The 16869-nt window shown below is 41.0% G+C and overlaps 1 protein-coding gene across 2 annotated transcripts; it reads right to left on the bottom strand.

The window, feature by feature from the left end:
* Positions 1–1606: 1606 nt before the first annotated feature.
* Positions 1607–16817, bottom strand: ABCB10 (ATP binding cassette subfamily B member 10; the record flags this gene model as incomplete). Of its 2 annotated transcripts, none has more annotated exons than XM_080997707.1 (13): positions 1607–4037; positions 4677–4711; positions 5660–5703; positions 6802–6982; positions 7266–7345; positions 7724–7933; positions 9138–9233; positions 10070–10205; positions 11450–11596; positions 12832–12966; positions 13528–13730; positions 14598–14798; positions 16448–16817. In XM_080997707.1, the coding sequence occupies 13 exons, from the start codon at positions 16815–16817 to the stop codon at positions 3776–3778; spliced, it is 2100 nt and encodes a 699-aa protein (XP_080853833.1). In that variant the 3' UTR covers positions 1607–3775. The 2 variants fall into 2 exon arrangements, with proteins under 2 accessions (XP_080853833.1, XP_080853834.1); XM_080997708.1 differs by lacking the exon at positions 16448–16817 and adding an exon at positions 15927–16390.
* Positions 16818–16869: the final 52 nt, after the last annotated feature.

Genomic DNA, 16869 nt, shown 5'->3' with positions numbered 1-16869 from the left:
ATACAATGCACACTACTCCTAAGGACATTTGAAGGTAAACGATTTAGAAGTTGGTGTAGTCATTATGAAACATTGCAGCAGCCTATGTACAATAGCTTGTCATTTAGATTTCGAATATAGTAATAATAGTAAGATTTTGTAATAATTTATAGTTTGCTGATTTGAAATTGACAGCATTATTCGCTCCTTGCAGTATTTCAATTTGTGAGAATTAATTGCTATTTATATGCCAATGTAGTAAAGACATTGTGAGACTTCTATGTTGTCCTAATAAGCACTGTTGGATTTTATAGTGTTATTTGCAAACTGCAATATAAAATCATCTCAAGAACTCAAATACAGAAAAAGGTCAGGTCTGGTCTCAGAGATACCTGTGCAAATGCATGTTATGTGAAGTACTTTGATCAATATGTATCCATGTTCAAAAGCAGATAACCATGGCTTCTAAATATGGTTTGATTTCCCCAATCTTTTTTCCATAGGCCAAAATGCTTCTAGATCATCTCATTTTCCTATTACAGACAGTAGAAGGCACTGTACGTTTGTACAGTACATACATGTGAAAAACTATTAGACAGGCACACACTGCTGTAGATGACAATCCCAACTAATGGGTTATAACAAAATTAACCCACAGCAAGTGTGTGGCACAGGCCCTGGAGAAGGCACCACAAGTGCTGTTCTGAGGGAATAATGTTTCCAATAAAGCTGAATAAGGTGCAAAAATATATGGAGATGGAAACTTTTATAGGTGCTATATAGCTAGTCCTGGGTGCCCTTCATTATCTCCCCTACCATGTCTGTTCCCAACATGGAAATGAAATGACATCTGTTTAATATAGAAAGAGGATTTTTAGATTTTCAACTTGCTTTGTTCATATGTACAGTTCTGAGAGGTCCACCTCGGATGAAGGAAGAAAATGGACTGAGTGAGGACATGAAGTAGCTGCATAGTTCTCAACTCTGAACATTTCCTGCCTTGGACACTAGGTGACAATGAACTCATGTGATGACTTGACATCCATCTAAATCAGTGGTCAGCAAACTTTTCCAGCAGGGGGCCAATCCACTGTCCCTCAGAACTTGTGGGGGGGGGGCCAAACTATATTTTTTTGGGGGGGGGATTAATGAATTCCTATGCCCCACAAATGACCCAGAGATGCATTTTAAATAAAAGCACACATTCTACTCATGTAAAAACACCAGGCAGGCCCCACACATAACCCAGAGATGCATTTTAAATAAAAGGACATATTCTACTCATATAAAAACACGCTGATTCCCAGACTGTCTGTGGGCCGGATTTAGAAGGCGATTGGGCCAGATCCAGCCCCTGGGCCTTAGTTTGCCTACCCATGATCTAAATCGGTGTTCCCCAACCTTGGGCCTCCAGCTGTTTTTGGACTACAATTCCCATCATCCTTGACCACCGGTCTTGCTAGCAAGGGATGATGGGAGTTGTAGTCCAAAAACAGCTGGAGGCCCAAGGTTGGGGAACACTGATCTAAATCACCTTTCAGGTGAGACCAACAATTTGGTTCCCATAAGATTTTTTGAAACAAACAAGACAATTCCTATGAAAAAGAAGCAAACCATTACTGTAGTATCAGTAAGAATGGGGACAATATTTGGCATGAAAGCTGGACACAGAGCTCACTTATCAGCAGTTAAAAGAGAAGCATTGCAACATGGTAACCTGTAGCATTAAATCCATGAGAAATTATTGAAAAACTTCCCTGTTGTCACGTTACAGATGTATGTTACGAAATGCTCTAACAAGAATAAATAAATCTCTCATCTTGAAGAAGCTTTAAAATATTGTGTAGCTGATCAGAAAGGCAGCAGTTCCAAATACATTTACTTATAAACTATTCTACAAAGCTGCAGTGGAATTCACTTTCAGTATTACGTAGAACTTTGTCAAAGGCTCTTACATTAGACTAAAGGTTTGTTAAAAATGCTCCTTTTCAAAAGTTGAAATATGCAGCAATGCATTAAGTTCTAAACCAAGAAGTGAGTTAAGTGAAAGTTCAATTATGTTTCACCAGTGTGTGATGTATACAGTTTTATGTAATCTGATAAAATTTGCAAAGTTAGAAAAAGGACTGTTTACTAGTATTTTAATAATGTTGTTGTTTAGTCGTGTCCGACTCTTCGTAACCCCATGGACCAGAGCACGCCAGGCACTCCTGTCTATTTTAATAATAAATACAGTTAAAAATCAAAGAAGTCAATTCCTATGCTTTTGTTTATTTTTTTGTAGTTTTTAGAATGCATAGTATTATTAATTTTGTTCTCTTTACTTTGACAATCTAAGGCTGCAAGCCTAATCCCATTTACCTGGGAATAAGCCCCATGGAATTCAATAAGGTTTACAACCGAGTAAATATAGTTTACCTCATGAAAGTTTCCAATATTTAACACACACCTAAGCATAAACATGTTTGCTAAGTTATACCCATTTTATATTTCATGACATATTTCCAGTTTTGATTCAATATAATAGATGGTGGGTAATAGTAAAGTGGCTATGACTGCAATCCCATGCACAGTAAACTGGTTTTATTTATTTATACAGTTTTATTCTGTGTGACTTAAACATATCTTTATAAACATATGAACAAATGAAGCTGCCTTATATGAAATGAGCCTACATTAAGATACTTTTGGGCCAAGTGAATACTCTTCCCACCCCGGACTTTTTTGGTGCCAGGTGAATGCTTCCCTGCCCTGGACTATTTTGAATGTTTTTTTTTATGGGGGTGGGGCACTTTGGAACAGATAATGTACACTGGGTTTTAAATGCGGCTTGTTCTGCTTTTTAAGCAAGTGACAGAATGATTTTTAGAGTGCAATCCTAAAGTGGAGGAGAGATTACAAAGGCAGTTTAAATTGTCATCCAATGTCCTGTTGGCATCAGGACAGAACTGAAGACAGAGGCTAATCAGTTACTAGCCTCAGGATTTAATTAAAAAAATATTATCCAATTGGGAAGAGTGAAAGTTTTAGATACACTCAAGAACATGTCTAAATCCTGTCAGTAGGGCAAATATTCTAAAAAACAAACAAACACTTGAACAGGTTAGGATGGAATTTCTGCCTTCCCCATTTGTTGGGCTTTTGACCCCTATCAGTTCTAGCCAGGATGACCAATGGCTAGGGATGACAGGAATTTTAGTCCAACAACATATGGAAAGCCACAATTCCCCCATCTCTGTCATAGGTTTCTGTCTTCCAGCCCAACTAGTAGCAGCTTTTCTATGATTCCCCCTTCAGCTTCCTGTGCTACATCTTATGCTGTACCAGAGGGTTCTCCAACTCCCCGGAACAAATTTGGAGGATGCAAGGGTCAATGGTGGGAACAGGGAACTGGTGAAACTCCCTCTGCTCTGATCCACTTTGTTCAATGAATGGATCTCTGTTTCCAACCCCATAACTTAAAAAAAATTCAGAACTAAATGTCGTTTTAATTTCCAACAATGGAAAAATCTGTGTGCTGCCATGCCATAACTTAAAAGCAATGAACATCCATATGATAGTCATCAATCAAAATACAAAGAATTTACAACCTGAAAACAGCTCAGTATTGGGTATCTTCAGAATATAGTTATTAGTTCTGAATAAAAAGTTTAGCACAATCAAGTTTTAAAATATTTGAAACACGCTGAAAAAATATATATAACATTTATTGTACATAAACTGAAACATAATTTAAAATTCTTGGAAATGTGATACATTTCGATACTCTTTCATAATTTTAAAAAATATTTTTCTTTCAGGATTTCACATTTAATGCAAAACTTTCAGGAGACTGGATAAAAGACTGTTTCTTCATTAGTTTGCTGAAAAGTCCATCTGGGTTTGCAAGCAGTGTTTCGTGCTTTCCACACTCAATAATTCTACCTTGGTCAAGAACTGCAACAGAATTAGCATTCTGAATGGTGGACAGACGATGAGCAATAATGAGGACAGTTCTCCCTTCCATGAGCCGATCTAGTGCTTCTTGGACAACATATTCATTTTCAGCATCCAAAGCACTAATTCAGGAATAGATTGAAGGAAAAAGATGTGATATATTCCCCCACTACACTCTGAGAGCTATTACTTTAGTACAGACTAGTTGTCTAACCAACTTGTTTTCATTTCATTTAAAAATCTGCCACAAATACACTTAAAATATTGTTATTTCACAAAGTCCACATTCTGTGGGCAAAATAATATCCCATTATTTATTGGAAAAGATCATCTTAACCCATTTTGTCTTCAGCAACACAAAGCACCTTTTGACAGATCAGTTCCTACTGAAATTTAATTAAATGTGTTCATTTTTAATCAAATTTATTTTTAATCAAGTTTCAAAATGCAAGGAGCACATCCGAATGGGAGCTTCCCAGTAGGAGAGAAGGAAGCGTCCCAGAAAGAAAGACAGCTCCTCTCATTGTACAAATGAGCACAGCTTATCCTGCGCTGATTTTTGGGATCTCCTGGCCTGGACTTGCTGAAGCATTCCACAGATGTGGTCAGAAACTGTTGGAAACATCAAGTCATAGTTCCTTCCAAACTGCTTTGAGGAAAAATACATGGCCTGCTCTGGCATAAGGTGAGTAGTATAGAAGTATTAAAAGGTCAGTAGTAGAGAAGAAATGATCACTTCTGGGGGGAAATGTTTTACTTACCTTGTTGCTTCATCAAGAAGAAGAATTTTTGGATTCTACAGAACAAAATGAACTTGGTTTTACTTTGACAGTTTTTTTAGTTGAAGGTTGCGTTAATGTACATACAATGGAAAAATAACTGGAACATTAGGGAGAATACTTCAGATCTCTCTTCCTCTATACAAGTGGAAAGCAACTATGAGGTCACCTTTATTAACAATGAACTTATCACTGGTTTCTGGTGGAATTGCTACATAAGCATAGATATGAAGCAGCTAAGTTTGCTGCTTCAGTTACATGAAGAATATATGGAAGAAGCAAACACATTCAGAAGAGCAGCATGCCAATGTCATTCTGTGCAAAAATTTGAAATTCCTTGCAGAGCTGACATAAACAATACATATTTACGTATAAGGATGAACTGGAGTAAACATGGTAGCTTTTAATATGCACTACTAGATTATTAAGATTCCTCTAAAGCACAATTGCAAAAATGGCAATGTATTAGTACTCAGTACTAAAACAACAAAAATGTTTTATCACATACTAGAAAAAAAAGATTCTGCTATAAAAGTCCTTTTCTCAAACTTTTTTTTAATTTTTATGTAGGGACTGGAGTTTGTATCTAACTAAATTAAGAGCTATCACCAACAAACAGGAAGGCATTTTACATTATTCTAAAGTAACCTGCAAGCTAACCCTCTTAAAGTGCTAAGCAAAGGTACTACACCTTTGACACCCTAATCAAAATTATTATCTTCCCAGAGAGAAAATGCTGCTCCTGGAAGAGCAATCTATTCCAGACAAACCTGTAGAGCAGGTTTCAGATGGAAAAGTAGCGCCGGACAATTTGACTCTATAGTAAGCATCATATAATTCCACAACTGTAACACATTTCCTATTCCTAGTACCTCAGTTAAGAAAAGTCTATTTGACACATAAGTTTTCGCTTGTTCTTCTTTCAAGATATGGATATGAGAAAAGCCAATTGGTTTCTGTCTTACCTTGAGAAGAGCTCGAGCAATTGCAATCCGTTGCTTCTGCCCACCTGTTAAAAAATGTAACATTAAAATATATTTTTTTTCTGTTTTTTTCTCTTTATGAAAATTCTTAGTTAAACGCAGGAGGATTAATTGCTCTCCACTAATTCCGCAAGAAGAACTACATTTTAAAGCTTTCCAGAGGAGTAGCTGTATGAGTGAGTTGCAGCAAAAACAACAGTCTTGTGACACCTTAGAGAAGGGGTCAGCAAACTTTTTCAGCAGGGGGCTGGTCCACTGTCCCTCAGCCCTTGTGGGGGCTCAGACTATATTTTGAAGGGGGGGGGGGATGAACGAATTCCACAAATAACCCAGAGATGCATTTTAAATAAAAGCACACATTCTACTCATGTAAAAACACGCTGATTCCCAGACCACCCGTGGGTCGGATTTAGAAGGCGATTGGGCCAGATCCGGCCCCTGGGCCTTAGATTGCCTACCTATGCCTTACAGCAGTGATGGCCAAACTTGGCCCTCCAGCTGTTTTGGGACTACAATTCCCATCATACCTCACCACTGGTCCTGTTAGCTAGGGATGATGGGAGTTGTAGTTCCAAAACAGCTGGAGGGCCAAGTTTGGCCATCACTGCCTTAGAGATTAAAAAATTTATAAAAGCGTAAGTTTTGGGGACTAGAGTTCACTTCATCATTTAATGTAAATGAATCGTAGAATCATAGAGTTGGAAGGGATCCTGAGGATCATCTAGTCCAACCCCCTGCTTTGAAGAAACATGCAGCTGTCCTTTAAGGGGATTGAACCTGTAACCTTGGCACTATCAGCACTATGCTCTAACCAACTAAGCTATCCTGCTGTAAGAATAATTTATTTCTTTGTTTATAATATAGTGCTGTCCTAAGTTGCAGGTTGGATAAAGGGAGACTTGTAAACAGTCAGGTCAGAGAGAAATAGAATGCATAAAGTACAGACAGTGGCCTTGTTTGTCACGCTAAGCCAAATTATCAGTCAGTGCAAATGTGTAAGCATGTGGACCCATGGAGAGGAGATCATGGCCTCTTTGCTCCTCCCTGGGATATTAACAAAATTAAAATTATATTTTAAAAGCACATATATTACACAACGCATTTTGAAAAGTTTGAAGTCATACCTGAAAGAAGAACACCTTTCTCCCCCACTAAAGTGTGGAATCCGTTTGGAAAGTTTTGGATAAAACTAGCAGCATTTGCTATCTCAGCAACTCTCTCAATTTCTTCAGTAGTTACTGTAGAAGGGTCCTCTGCACCATAGGCAATGTTTTCAGCAATAGAGCATGAGAAAAGAACTGGTTCCTAACGTGTAAAATACAACATTATTATATGAGATTTTTTTTAATATCCGAAGTCTTAATATTTGCAACCAATTGCAGTGGTTAAACATTTTGTACAGCAGTGCATCTATTCCCTCTATAGGAATATAGAAGGACGTATTCCTATATTCTATAGGAATATAGAAGGAAGTGTTCTCAAACTTTTGTCCAAAGCTTAAAATGGAGCATTGCAACAAGAATCTACCTTTCACAAGGAGTGCAACAATTAGGATAAATATACAAAGAATCACTGCTTCTCTTCTTACCTGACTTACTGTTCCAATTCTATTCCTGAACCAGAGTGGATTTAACTGGCGAACATCAACACCATCGACAGTGATGCTTCCTTGAACAAGAGATGGTTGTTAGATAATATTCTAGGAACAGAGGGAGAAATAGGAGGCTCAGGAGAATGAGAAATAATAGCAGAGAGAATGCTTAAGTGCCACAGAAGTGAAGTGCCACAGAGGTTACTGTATGCATGGTCTTCTTGGCAATTGTATCCTGACTGGAACTGTCTCTTCCTGTCACCTACTAAAATCACATTTATTTGCCTATGCTTTGGAAGTCTTGGATAAGGTTGCTCTGGATCTTAATAATTTGTAATAGTCTGAAGACCCAGGAGGCCGCCACCTTGCTGAAGCAAAGCAAACTCTGCACATTGTATTCTGAATGCAAAACTGCATCCAACACAATTGCTGACCTAGTACACCCTCATTCTTACCTGAGATTGGATCATAAAGCCTTAGCAGGAGAGAGACAACAGTCGATTTGCCAGAGCCACTTGGGCCGACCAATGCCATCACAGAGCCCGATGGGATGCTAAGGGTAAAGTCCTGAAAAACCAATGCTTCTGGACGAGCTGGATATGCAAACTGGATATTTCTGAACTCCAGAGCACCTTTGAAAGCATCCTGGTTTAATACCATTCCCTCTAAAAAAAAATAAAATTAAAATTGCAGTAATATAAACACATTTATGACAAAAGAGGAACCCAAAATTTGTCCAAGTAAGATGCAGCTATGTGCATTACATTCAGTCGCGCCATCAAAAAAATCAAAATAAGGGGCACAGGTTATCTACTGTGATTCTTCTTAGAGTTCTGCAGATTTGCTCATTTTTAAATGTTATCTATAAGGCAACCTGGACCAGTCTGATCAGAGGAATTGGGCATGAGCCTTAGCTGTGTTCCTCTCTGGGAATTAAGTACCTTAGCATTTGCACATTCTGAAAATCCCCAGTGGCTTATTCTGCTTATGGCCTAGCTGGACTAGGTAGTTATTCCCACTTTCTCCCAAGGGAATAGCAGCACCAATAGCAGCACCAAAGACAGAGAATGGGTCACACAATAGGAACAGAAGAGCTGGGCTGATATGTTTGGTTCATTCTTCTCATATATTTGGAGGGATGAGAGACAATATACACATAAGGCATGGGTGGGGAAAATGCCTTCAAATTTTGTGTGTGGGTGGCTTCCCTTACTATAAACACAACATAGCTAAGGATTTTCTGTTTTTTTACCTTTTTGAAAAGGGTCTCACTGATCACAGTTGGCAAGACTTTTGCATGTTTTCCTATAGTATATCCTCTTCCCATCTGTGCCAGATCCCTATGGAAACACATAGTGTTGTTTCTATGGGGATGTGGCACAGGCAGGAAGAGAAAACATGGCTAGAAAATTTAGAAGTTTTGCAGGCTGCAGTCAGAAGCCAGTAAGGCTTTTTTTAAAAGTGTGAAACACAGAAGACAAACCACAGATACCTTGTCTTAGAGTAAGGAAAACTCACACATATTAATACATTTGCAGGAATTGCTCTTGCCTCTCCCTGAAAGCAACTGAAAACCCACCCTTTTTTTAGAGGTGGGGTTCAAATAGCTCTGAAAAAATGTGGAGGGAATTTCAGTCCCCCACTAAATGGAACAAACACACCAAGGGAAAAAGGAGCATACAGAGTCAGGCTAAAGGTAATCAGCAACATCTCTGGGCAAGTCACAGAATTATAGAGTTGCAAGAGACCCGCGGGTCATCTATATATATGCCTGAAAACCAGCCCTGATGGGAACTTCAGCTGTAAGATGGTGTTCCGGGTTAGAGAGCTCACACCACAGCTTAAACATTTATGAAACAGAGAACCTACCATTAAAAGGAAGTTGTGGCTTTCGATCCATAAGTTCCCACAGACGCCCTCCTGCACCTAATCCTTTCATAAGCTCAGAATAGAAAGAGCTTAAACCTAAACAAGAAAAAGTATTGTTATGTACAAACAGGAACATGTAGGACAGGTAGTTTGTCTTGAAATAGAGTGGCATAACCTCCATGCCTAAATCCTTATTCTAACTGCTTCATGGCTGCTCAGCCTGAAAAACAAGTTTTGCATGTTTGACAGAATAAACTCTGCCAACCTGCTTCTAAACAGGAGATTTTAAATAGCTAGCATGTACAGTACACTTAAATAAAATTGAAATCTTAAGACTAGGGTGTTTTTGGCAGAGAGCAGTCATTCTGCGAGGGAACTGCCTTTCCCTGTCTTTTGAATATGGTACACCAGCACTGGAAAACTATTTTTTCCTTTTAAGTAAAGTATACTTTAAAGAATACTTTAAAGGACTTTTCAAAAGAATCACCCTGCTGGATCAGGCCGAGCGTCCATCTAGAAAGACGTGAGAGCAATTCTTGCTATTCCCCAACAGTTGGTGTTTCGTAACATACTCTGTCTGATCATGGAGGTTGCATATAGTTAACATGACTAGTAGTCCTTGACAGACACATTCTCCATGGATTTGTCTCAACTGGTGGCCATCACCATGTTTTGTGGCAGCAAAATTCCATAAATTACTTGTGTGATATGGAAATAAGTGCTTTCCTTTGTCTTTCTTGAATTTCCTGCCAATAAGTTCCATTGGATAACCCCAAGTTCTGGTATGGTGAGGGATAAACACTATTCTCTACCCACTTCCTTAACACCATGAATGATTTTATAAACACTTATCATGTCTCTACTTCTAAACTGAAGCTTGCCTATAATATTTCTAACTCATTATTTTTAAGCATATATTTTATGATCCATACCTCCAATGCTTATGCCAACCCAGAAGGCGTACATTAAGAAAGAAGACAGTTCACCAATAGTCATGTGGGCACTGCCCATCAGTAATCCTCCTTTGTACAGAACAGAGAGCACAATCAAATTCCCAGATAGCCCAGTCTGAAAAAGAAAAAGTAACGTATCTTCCAAGATAATCCAAACCTTCATAGCGGCATCTTCTAAAATTCTCTCATGTTTGAGAACATTTATCTAAAATCTTAAAGTAATTTATTGTATTGGGGGGGGGAGCATCTACGGTACCCATATTGCCAAAATTAAAAAAGTGAAGACATAAATTCTTTCATCACATTCTTCTAAGAGAATCAATTGGACACGCAACAGTCAGTACAACATTCAGTACATGAAGTCTATTATGTTTGGAGTGCATCTTTAGGAATGCAGCTATTATCTTCAGTACTTCCAAACTTTTCAGACGGTCTCCAAAGCAAGCCAAATAAATATTAACTTTGAGCCAAAGGAGCCCCTGTGCTGGCAGAAGGCACTTCCATTCATGCAAAGGATTCCCTGTCCCTCCCCCCCCCCCCCGCTGCAGTCCTAGGTCTATTCTTTTTGAGGTTGTTGGGACCTGTTGCAGGAAGAGTTTGGTGAGACCACAGATCAGTGGCAGAGCATCTACCTTGCACAGAAAAGGTCCAACATGTCTCCTGACAAGCCTCAGAAAAGCTCCTGCCTGAAATCCTGGAGAGCTGCTGCCAGTCAGTGCAGGAAGCACAGAGTTAGATGGACCAATTGTCTGGCTCACAAGGCAGTTTCTTATGATCCAATCCATTGCCTGCTCTACCCACCCTGGGACTACGTCTTCTCTTATCAGATAGGAAAACATAAACCATGTAAATGTCTTCAACCAATTTTCTTAGGAAATACTGTATATCTGTAGTCCCTGTTTACATTACACGAACAAGGAAGCTCACGACAGGCAGAAAGGTAGTTTAAAGGGGAAATGCTGCCATACTCATGCAGTATATATCCTGAATTTCCACTGAATGAGCTCTGATATCCACTCTCCCCCCACCAATGTTCCTATTAAAATCAGGATAAATTGGAAATTCTCTGGAGCAGTTAGTGGCCGAGGTCTCCAAAAAGTGCCTTGGTCACAGTTACTGCTAACAAGGAAACCTTCTGTAAACAGAACAGAACAAAACAAAAAAAGTGATACATGGCCTGAGGTGCAACTCCCAGCTAGATGTGCAAATAATTTTCTGTAGGGGTGTTGTGATACGCTATTTACAGATGGAAAATCTGAGAATGAAGGTGCCTATATCAAAGTAGCAGTTTAATATTCAAGAGAAACCCAGAGACATTACAGAAACATTTTGGATTCCTCACCTTCTTCATATACTTACTGCTCCAAAGAATCCTGCTCGAGCTAACGCTTCCTTTTTGGCTAACTGTAACACATGGTCAACTTTGCTCCTGTATTTCTCCATTTCTTTCAATTCTTGCCCAAAAGCTCGAACTGTTCTCAAATTTCCAATCCGTTCTTCTGCTAACTGCAGTTAACATTTAAAATATATATAGATATAAACCAGGAGGCTTGAATTTCAAGTGCCCCAAACCAAAATAATAGTAAATGTGATCCCTCTAATTCCGTGGTTCCCAACATGAGCTACACGGCCCACAGGGGGGCAATTTGATTTTTAAGGGGGGGCAATTCAATAATGAATTATTAACAGTGAATGGCCTTTTAGACTTCCTCCACATGAATAGAAGTTCACTTTTTGAATAGTAAGAATTCTATGTCGTGGGGGCGGGGGTGCATCAGGATTTTAGAGATGCTTAGGTGGGGCATGGCCAAAAAAAGGTTGGGAACCATTGCTCTAATTGCTTTTAAGTACTAGACTAAGGTACTAGACGTATGCTAGAAGTATTTCACATGTGATGCCATGGTTTAAAAGACATACCTGAACTTTTGCCTCTTCGTGTTCCTGTGTAAAAGGGAGCTGGAACATGATCTAAGGCTAAGCCCCAGTACCACATGGGGCTGGGGGGAAAAGCACTGTAGCACAGGCCACAGAGGGCAGTTATACAATGGCCTAGTTCATATTAAGCTGTAGTTTAAAATAGGTTAACAAGAACAAGCAGTGAGCTGATGCCCCCTGCTCAATAGTGTCTGCTTTGCTCCTCCCCTGCTTCTGTCTTTGCCATCCCACAAAGGAAGCAAACCAGAGGCTGGTTTTGCATTATGTGTGAATCAGCACTGATAGTTTCTCTCCAAACAAGCCACAAGTATAGGTGTCAAATGAGCCAAGCAGGCACTACTGAGCAGTATCCCCCAGCATGCTGCTTGTTCTTATTAAGCCATCCTTTATTTTCAACTATAGTTTAACATGGCATCTGAAACAGGCCAACAACACAAGCTCAGTGCAGATCCACCCACACAAAATGTTGATGCAGGCTTTCATTTTCTTAACCTTGTTGTTACGAGGCAATATACACAAACCCTACCATGACACCTACAAAGAAAAGTTACATAGAAAACTGTTGTATGCCATAATAAGAAAAAAGGACTTCACTCTCAGTTAAAAAGGGGAATAGAAAGCTTGCAACATCCCTGTTGCTTCATCTTCCACAATCCATGCCTGATGTTACCTCATTTTCCTTAACTGAACCTTTATCAGGAGACAGCTGAGAACGAGTGGGAAATGGCTGAATAATGGCAAAGTTCAGAGTGATATAACCTCAACACTGACTTTCAGTATTTTTATTTTAACATGTCGTAACTGACCTGTGTTGATTCTGCAAGGGAATCCTGTGTCATTCTAGTCAGTTTTCGTAAATATCTTCCATAAATAACAGCCACAAAAGCCAGAGGTGGCACCACACTCAGAACAAATGTGGCAAGTTTGGGAGACACAAAAAACTAGAAGGAAAAGAAGTAACCTTGAATCAATATTTTAGTACAGTTAAATAGACTCTGCTAAATCTATAAATTAAAGACATGTTAACACAATGAGATTTCCTTTTAACATTTTGCCCCCCCCCCCATTTAACTGCACTCTACTACAGCAACAAATGAATTCTGTCCACTCCAAAAAGAAATATAGATTATTCACAAGCAAGATGGGGAACAACTGAAGGGAAAGATTTCAATCCCTGCTGTTCAGGGATACATTTGGAGCCGTACTGCACTGTTATCACTCACTACAGACAAATGACTCAAACCCCACCCAAGTTGTATGATCCATTTGCATCACAAGTCACAATAGAAGGTAGAATTGCCTAACAAACAAAAAATATATCACCAGATATATTTAAAGGCATTCTTAGTACAGTATATGTGTCCTGTATCAAACAAAACAGCTTCACAGGTGGACTCCTGATCTTTGCAACCTCATCCTAAACACTCTGAGCCGGCAGAATACACACACAGAGAGACAGAGAAATAAACAGAGAGACAGAGAAAGAAACAAGAGGCACATACCATCATCCCAACTGCAACTGAAGCCTGAGCGCCAGCTCTTAGCCCATCAGAAAGGTTTTCCGTGACTGAACGACCCAAGAGTGCAGTGTCTGAAGATAAGCGATTAATCAGCTCTCCAGTGCTGGTTTTGTCAAAAAAAGCTACTTCTTGTTTCATGAGAGAGGAAAACATTGTTGCTCTCAGCCGTTTCACAATTCTTTGTCCTAGGAGGGTCAAGAAGTATGACAATTCACTGAAAAGATTTCACGTATAAAAAACAAATTAGCAACTTCACCAATTGCAAGTCATTTTGCAACAGATCTTGTATAATGAGAAGAAAATGTGCTTGGACAGAATGGTGTGCTTGTGTGTGTGCATATAGGGAGAATGGAGGATATGGGTTGTATTGTTTGCTACTGTTAAATATTTGGATCAAAAATTAATATTCATTTAGAAGATGGAGTAGTTTCTGCATAACTTAGGAGAAGAAGCTTATCATTAGGCAGAGAAAGGCAATTCATACTATTACAATGTTCCAAAGAAATTTAATTGTGCATTTCAGAGTACTGTACATTGTGAAAAGCAAAGGTAGTTCTACTGACCCACACAGGGGGAAATCTCCAAAACCTATACTGTAGTTGGGTTGGGCAAAACCTTTATTGGCACCAACAGAAAGTCTGTGGATCCATCAATGGCCCTGCTCTGCTTCCACCCTACAATGCCCTGTTTGGGGGCCTTACATTGGCTGCTTCCAAACCACCAATCCTTTGGGCTGGCTTGGATGAACCCAGGGGAGGGAGACCTCCGACTGTTCCTAACCCCTTCCAGTGGAGGGTAGCAGGCTTCCAGACTGGATGCTGTCCAACAGCTGTTTTCATACCCTGGAGCATATACATTTTCAGTTTGTATAATAGGAAAGGAACCCAGAGACCAAAGGGTGGGGAATCTGTGGCCCTCCAAATGTTTGTGGCTTACAACTCCCACCATCCCTAACCACTGGCTTTTAAATATGCAACTATTAGTCTGGAGCTTCTTTCAGCCACTTGTTCTTGATCTACCAGAAGATCATTTTAGGTATTCATTCCAATTACCTGCAATCTGCATGAGGTAGACACGGATTGCATTGGCAGCAGCACCACATAAAAATATTCCACTCAGCAAGGCACAGAGGTTGGTTAGGTTGTCAGCAAGTTCACCAGTGGGATTTGTGTAGATGACATCAATTACTTTCCCCAAGAAAAAAGGGGCAGACATTGTGATGACACTGGAAACTGTCAGAAAGCCAACAGCAGCTAGGGGAAAATATAAGCCGTTTAATAAATGGGGGGGAAATGATGCAAGGATTATAAAATTAACATTTTATAAAATACTTCAGCTTCTTATATTTTAGCAGTCTAACTGGAGAATTCTTAGTATTAAGAACATAAGAAGTGCCCTGTTGGATCAGACCAATTGTTCATCTAATCTAGCATCCTGTTCTCACTGTGGCCTCCCATCTCCTGGAGTTTCCAAAAACTAGTACTCAGAAGCATTCTGTCCACAATAAACATGGATACTTTGTGAAATACTTATATGAGACATCAGCTTAACATCAGGTGCATTTCACAGTGCCTAATTTAAAGGGAATCTGTACAGCAGATATAAATTAAGATAAAGTGGCCTTTGAAAGGGTTTCCTCATAGTTAACCCTGATGGACCACAGCCAGTCCAGGATAACATGTAACAACATGTCACTGCACGATATAATCACTCAGGCTACACAATATTACGTTGCACTGACACTCATGGCCAGACTTTGGTAATATGGCACCCTGAGCAAGGACAACATTTTGCGCCCCCTCAATTTTGAGTAGGTACCTGTATAAATATAGGTGGTGGTGGTTGTTGCTGCTGCTATTGTTCCCCCTCGGCTTGGCACCCTGTGCTGGGGAACTGCCCGCACCACCCTAAATCCAGTGCTGCTCACACTGAAGGTGGGGAGAGGCAATACAGTGACGCTGCCTAGACAACAAGGCCGACATTCTCTGCCTTCCTACAGCATATTGCATAGTACATTGCCCACTTGTAATACATGGCAAAATTTCTGCATTGATCCAATTTTTGTAGCATGCACTTTTGCATCACCACTTGGAACAGAATATGGACACACAGAAGTATGTTCCACTAAAAGTAATGCAGTACTGTATTCAGATGTTCATCCCATGGCACACTATACTTTTAAAGCATCTTCAGAACACATTCTTTCCCTCAAGGAATACTGAGCACTGTCGTTTACCCCTCAGAGTTCCCCACCTCCCTTTGCAAAGCGTCCCAAACTACAGCATCTGGAACCTTTGAGGAACAGACCGTGCTTTGCATGCGCTCTAAAGGCATCATGCATATGCAGCCATGGTGGAAGAAAGAGAATGAGGACAGCTCACTGTTGTAGGATGGCCAGCTAATAGAGAAGTGGATCGACCCAGCTTCCTGCATTTCTGGACTCTCCCTGGGTGCATGGCTAGAGGGGTTGTCACGATGAGCTCTTGCACATCAAAATTTACCACCACATCCTTGTGGATGTGTCAGAAAGGGAAAGAGAACATAACTGTAGCACCTGTGGAGCGGGGAAGAAAGATTAAGCGCCAGAAGTCCGGCGTTTGGGAGAGATAAAATGCTGCATAGAGTCAGTTCTTTATGGTGGGCATTTGTGGGGTGCAGCAAAGGTGCAACCAGGGGGGTAGAAGAGAACGACCTCATGGGGGGGAAAGCATTTTCTCAACTCTCAGCCATTTAGTGGGTGGAGGCCAATGAAGTGGGAGGAAAAGAGAAAACAGAGAGAAAAGGAAGAGCCAACGAAGCTTGGCAGGGCATGGTAGTAGCAAGGAGCGCCCTTGGCGCCCCAGAGCCCTCCCGGGAGGCGAGCAGGGAGACGGTCCCGGGGCGGCAGAGGAGGAGGAGGTACCTGTCAGTCTCCAGCGCTCGGGATATGCCAAGGCCAGGAGCCTCTTGGCGTCCGAGACCTCGGCGGCGGGCCCGGCAGCCGGGGGAAGCGCGGCTCCCGGGGGCTCGCCCGCCTTCTTCCGTGAGGTCCCCGCCGAGGCCGCCCACGAGGACGCGGCGGAGCTGGGAGCCGAGGGCAGGGAGCCGGACGAAGGAACAGCAGCGTCCCGCCACCTGCCCGCCGAGGGCGACGCGGCCCACCCGCCGCCGCCGCCACCGGCCGCCGCTGCGCCTCTGAGAGGAGCCGGAGTCCAGGGCCAGCAATGCAGGCGCCGGCGCCGCTGCTGGCGCCACAGCAGCAGCAGAGGGAGGCGGGGAAGCAAGCCTGCCATGGAGCAAATGGGCCGCGCGGAGGTGGCGGCTGCTTGCTGTTGCTGCTTCCTT

This window comes from Podarcis pityusensis, assembly GCF_964106645.2.
Source record: "Podarcis pityusensis genome assembly, chromosome: 3".
Classification (NCBI taxonomy): domain Eukaryota; kingdom Metazoa; phylum Chordata; class Lepidosauria; order Squamata; family Lacertidae; genus Podarcis; species Podarcis pityusensis.
The sequence above is the reverse complement of the archived record's forward strand: the minus strand, read 5'-3'. Positions and strand labels throughout refer to the sequence as shown.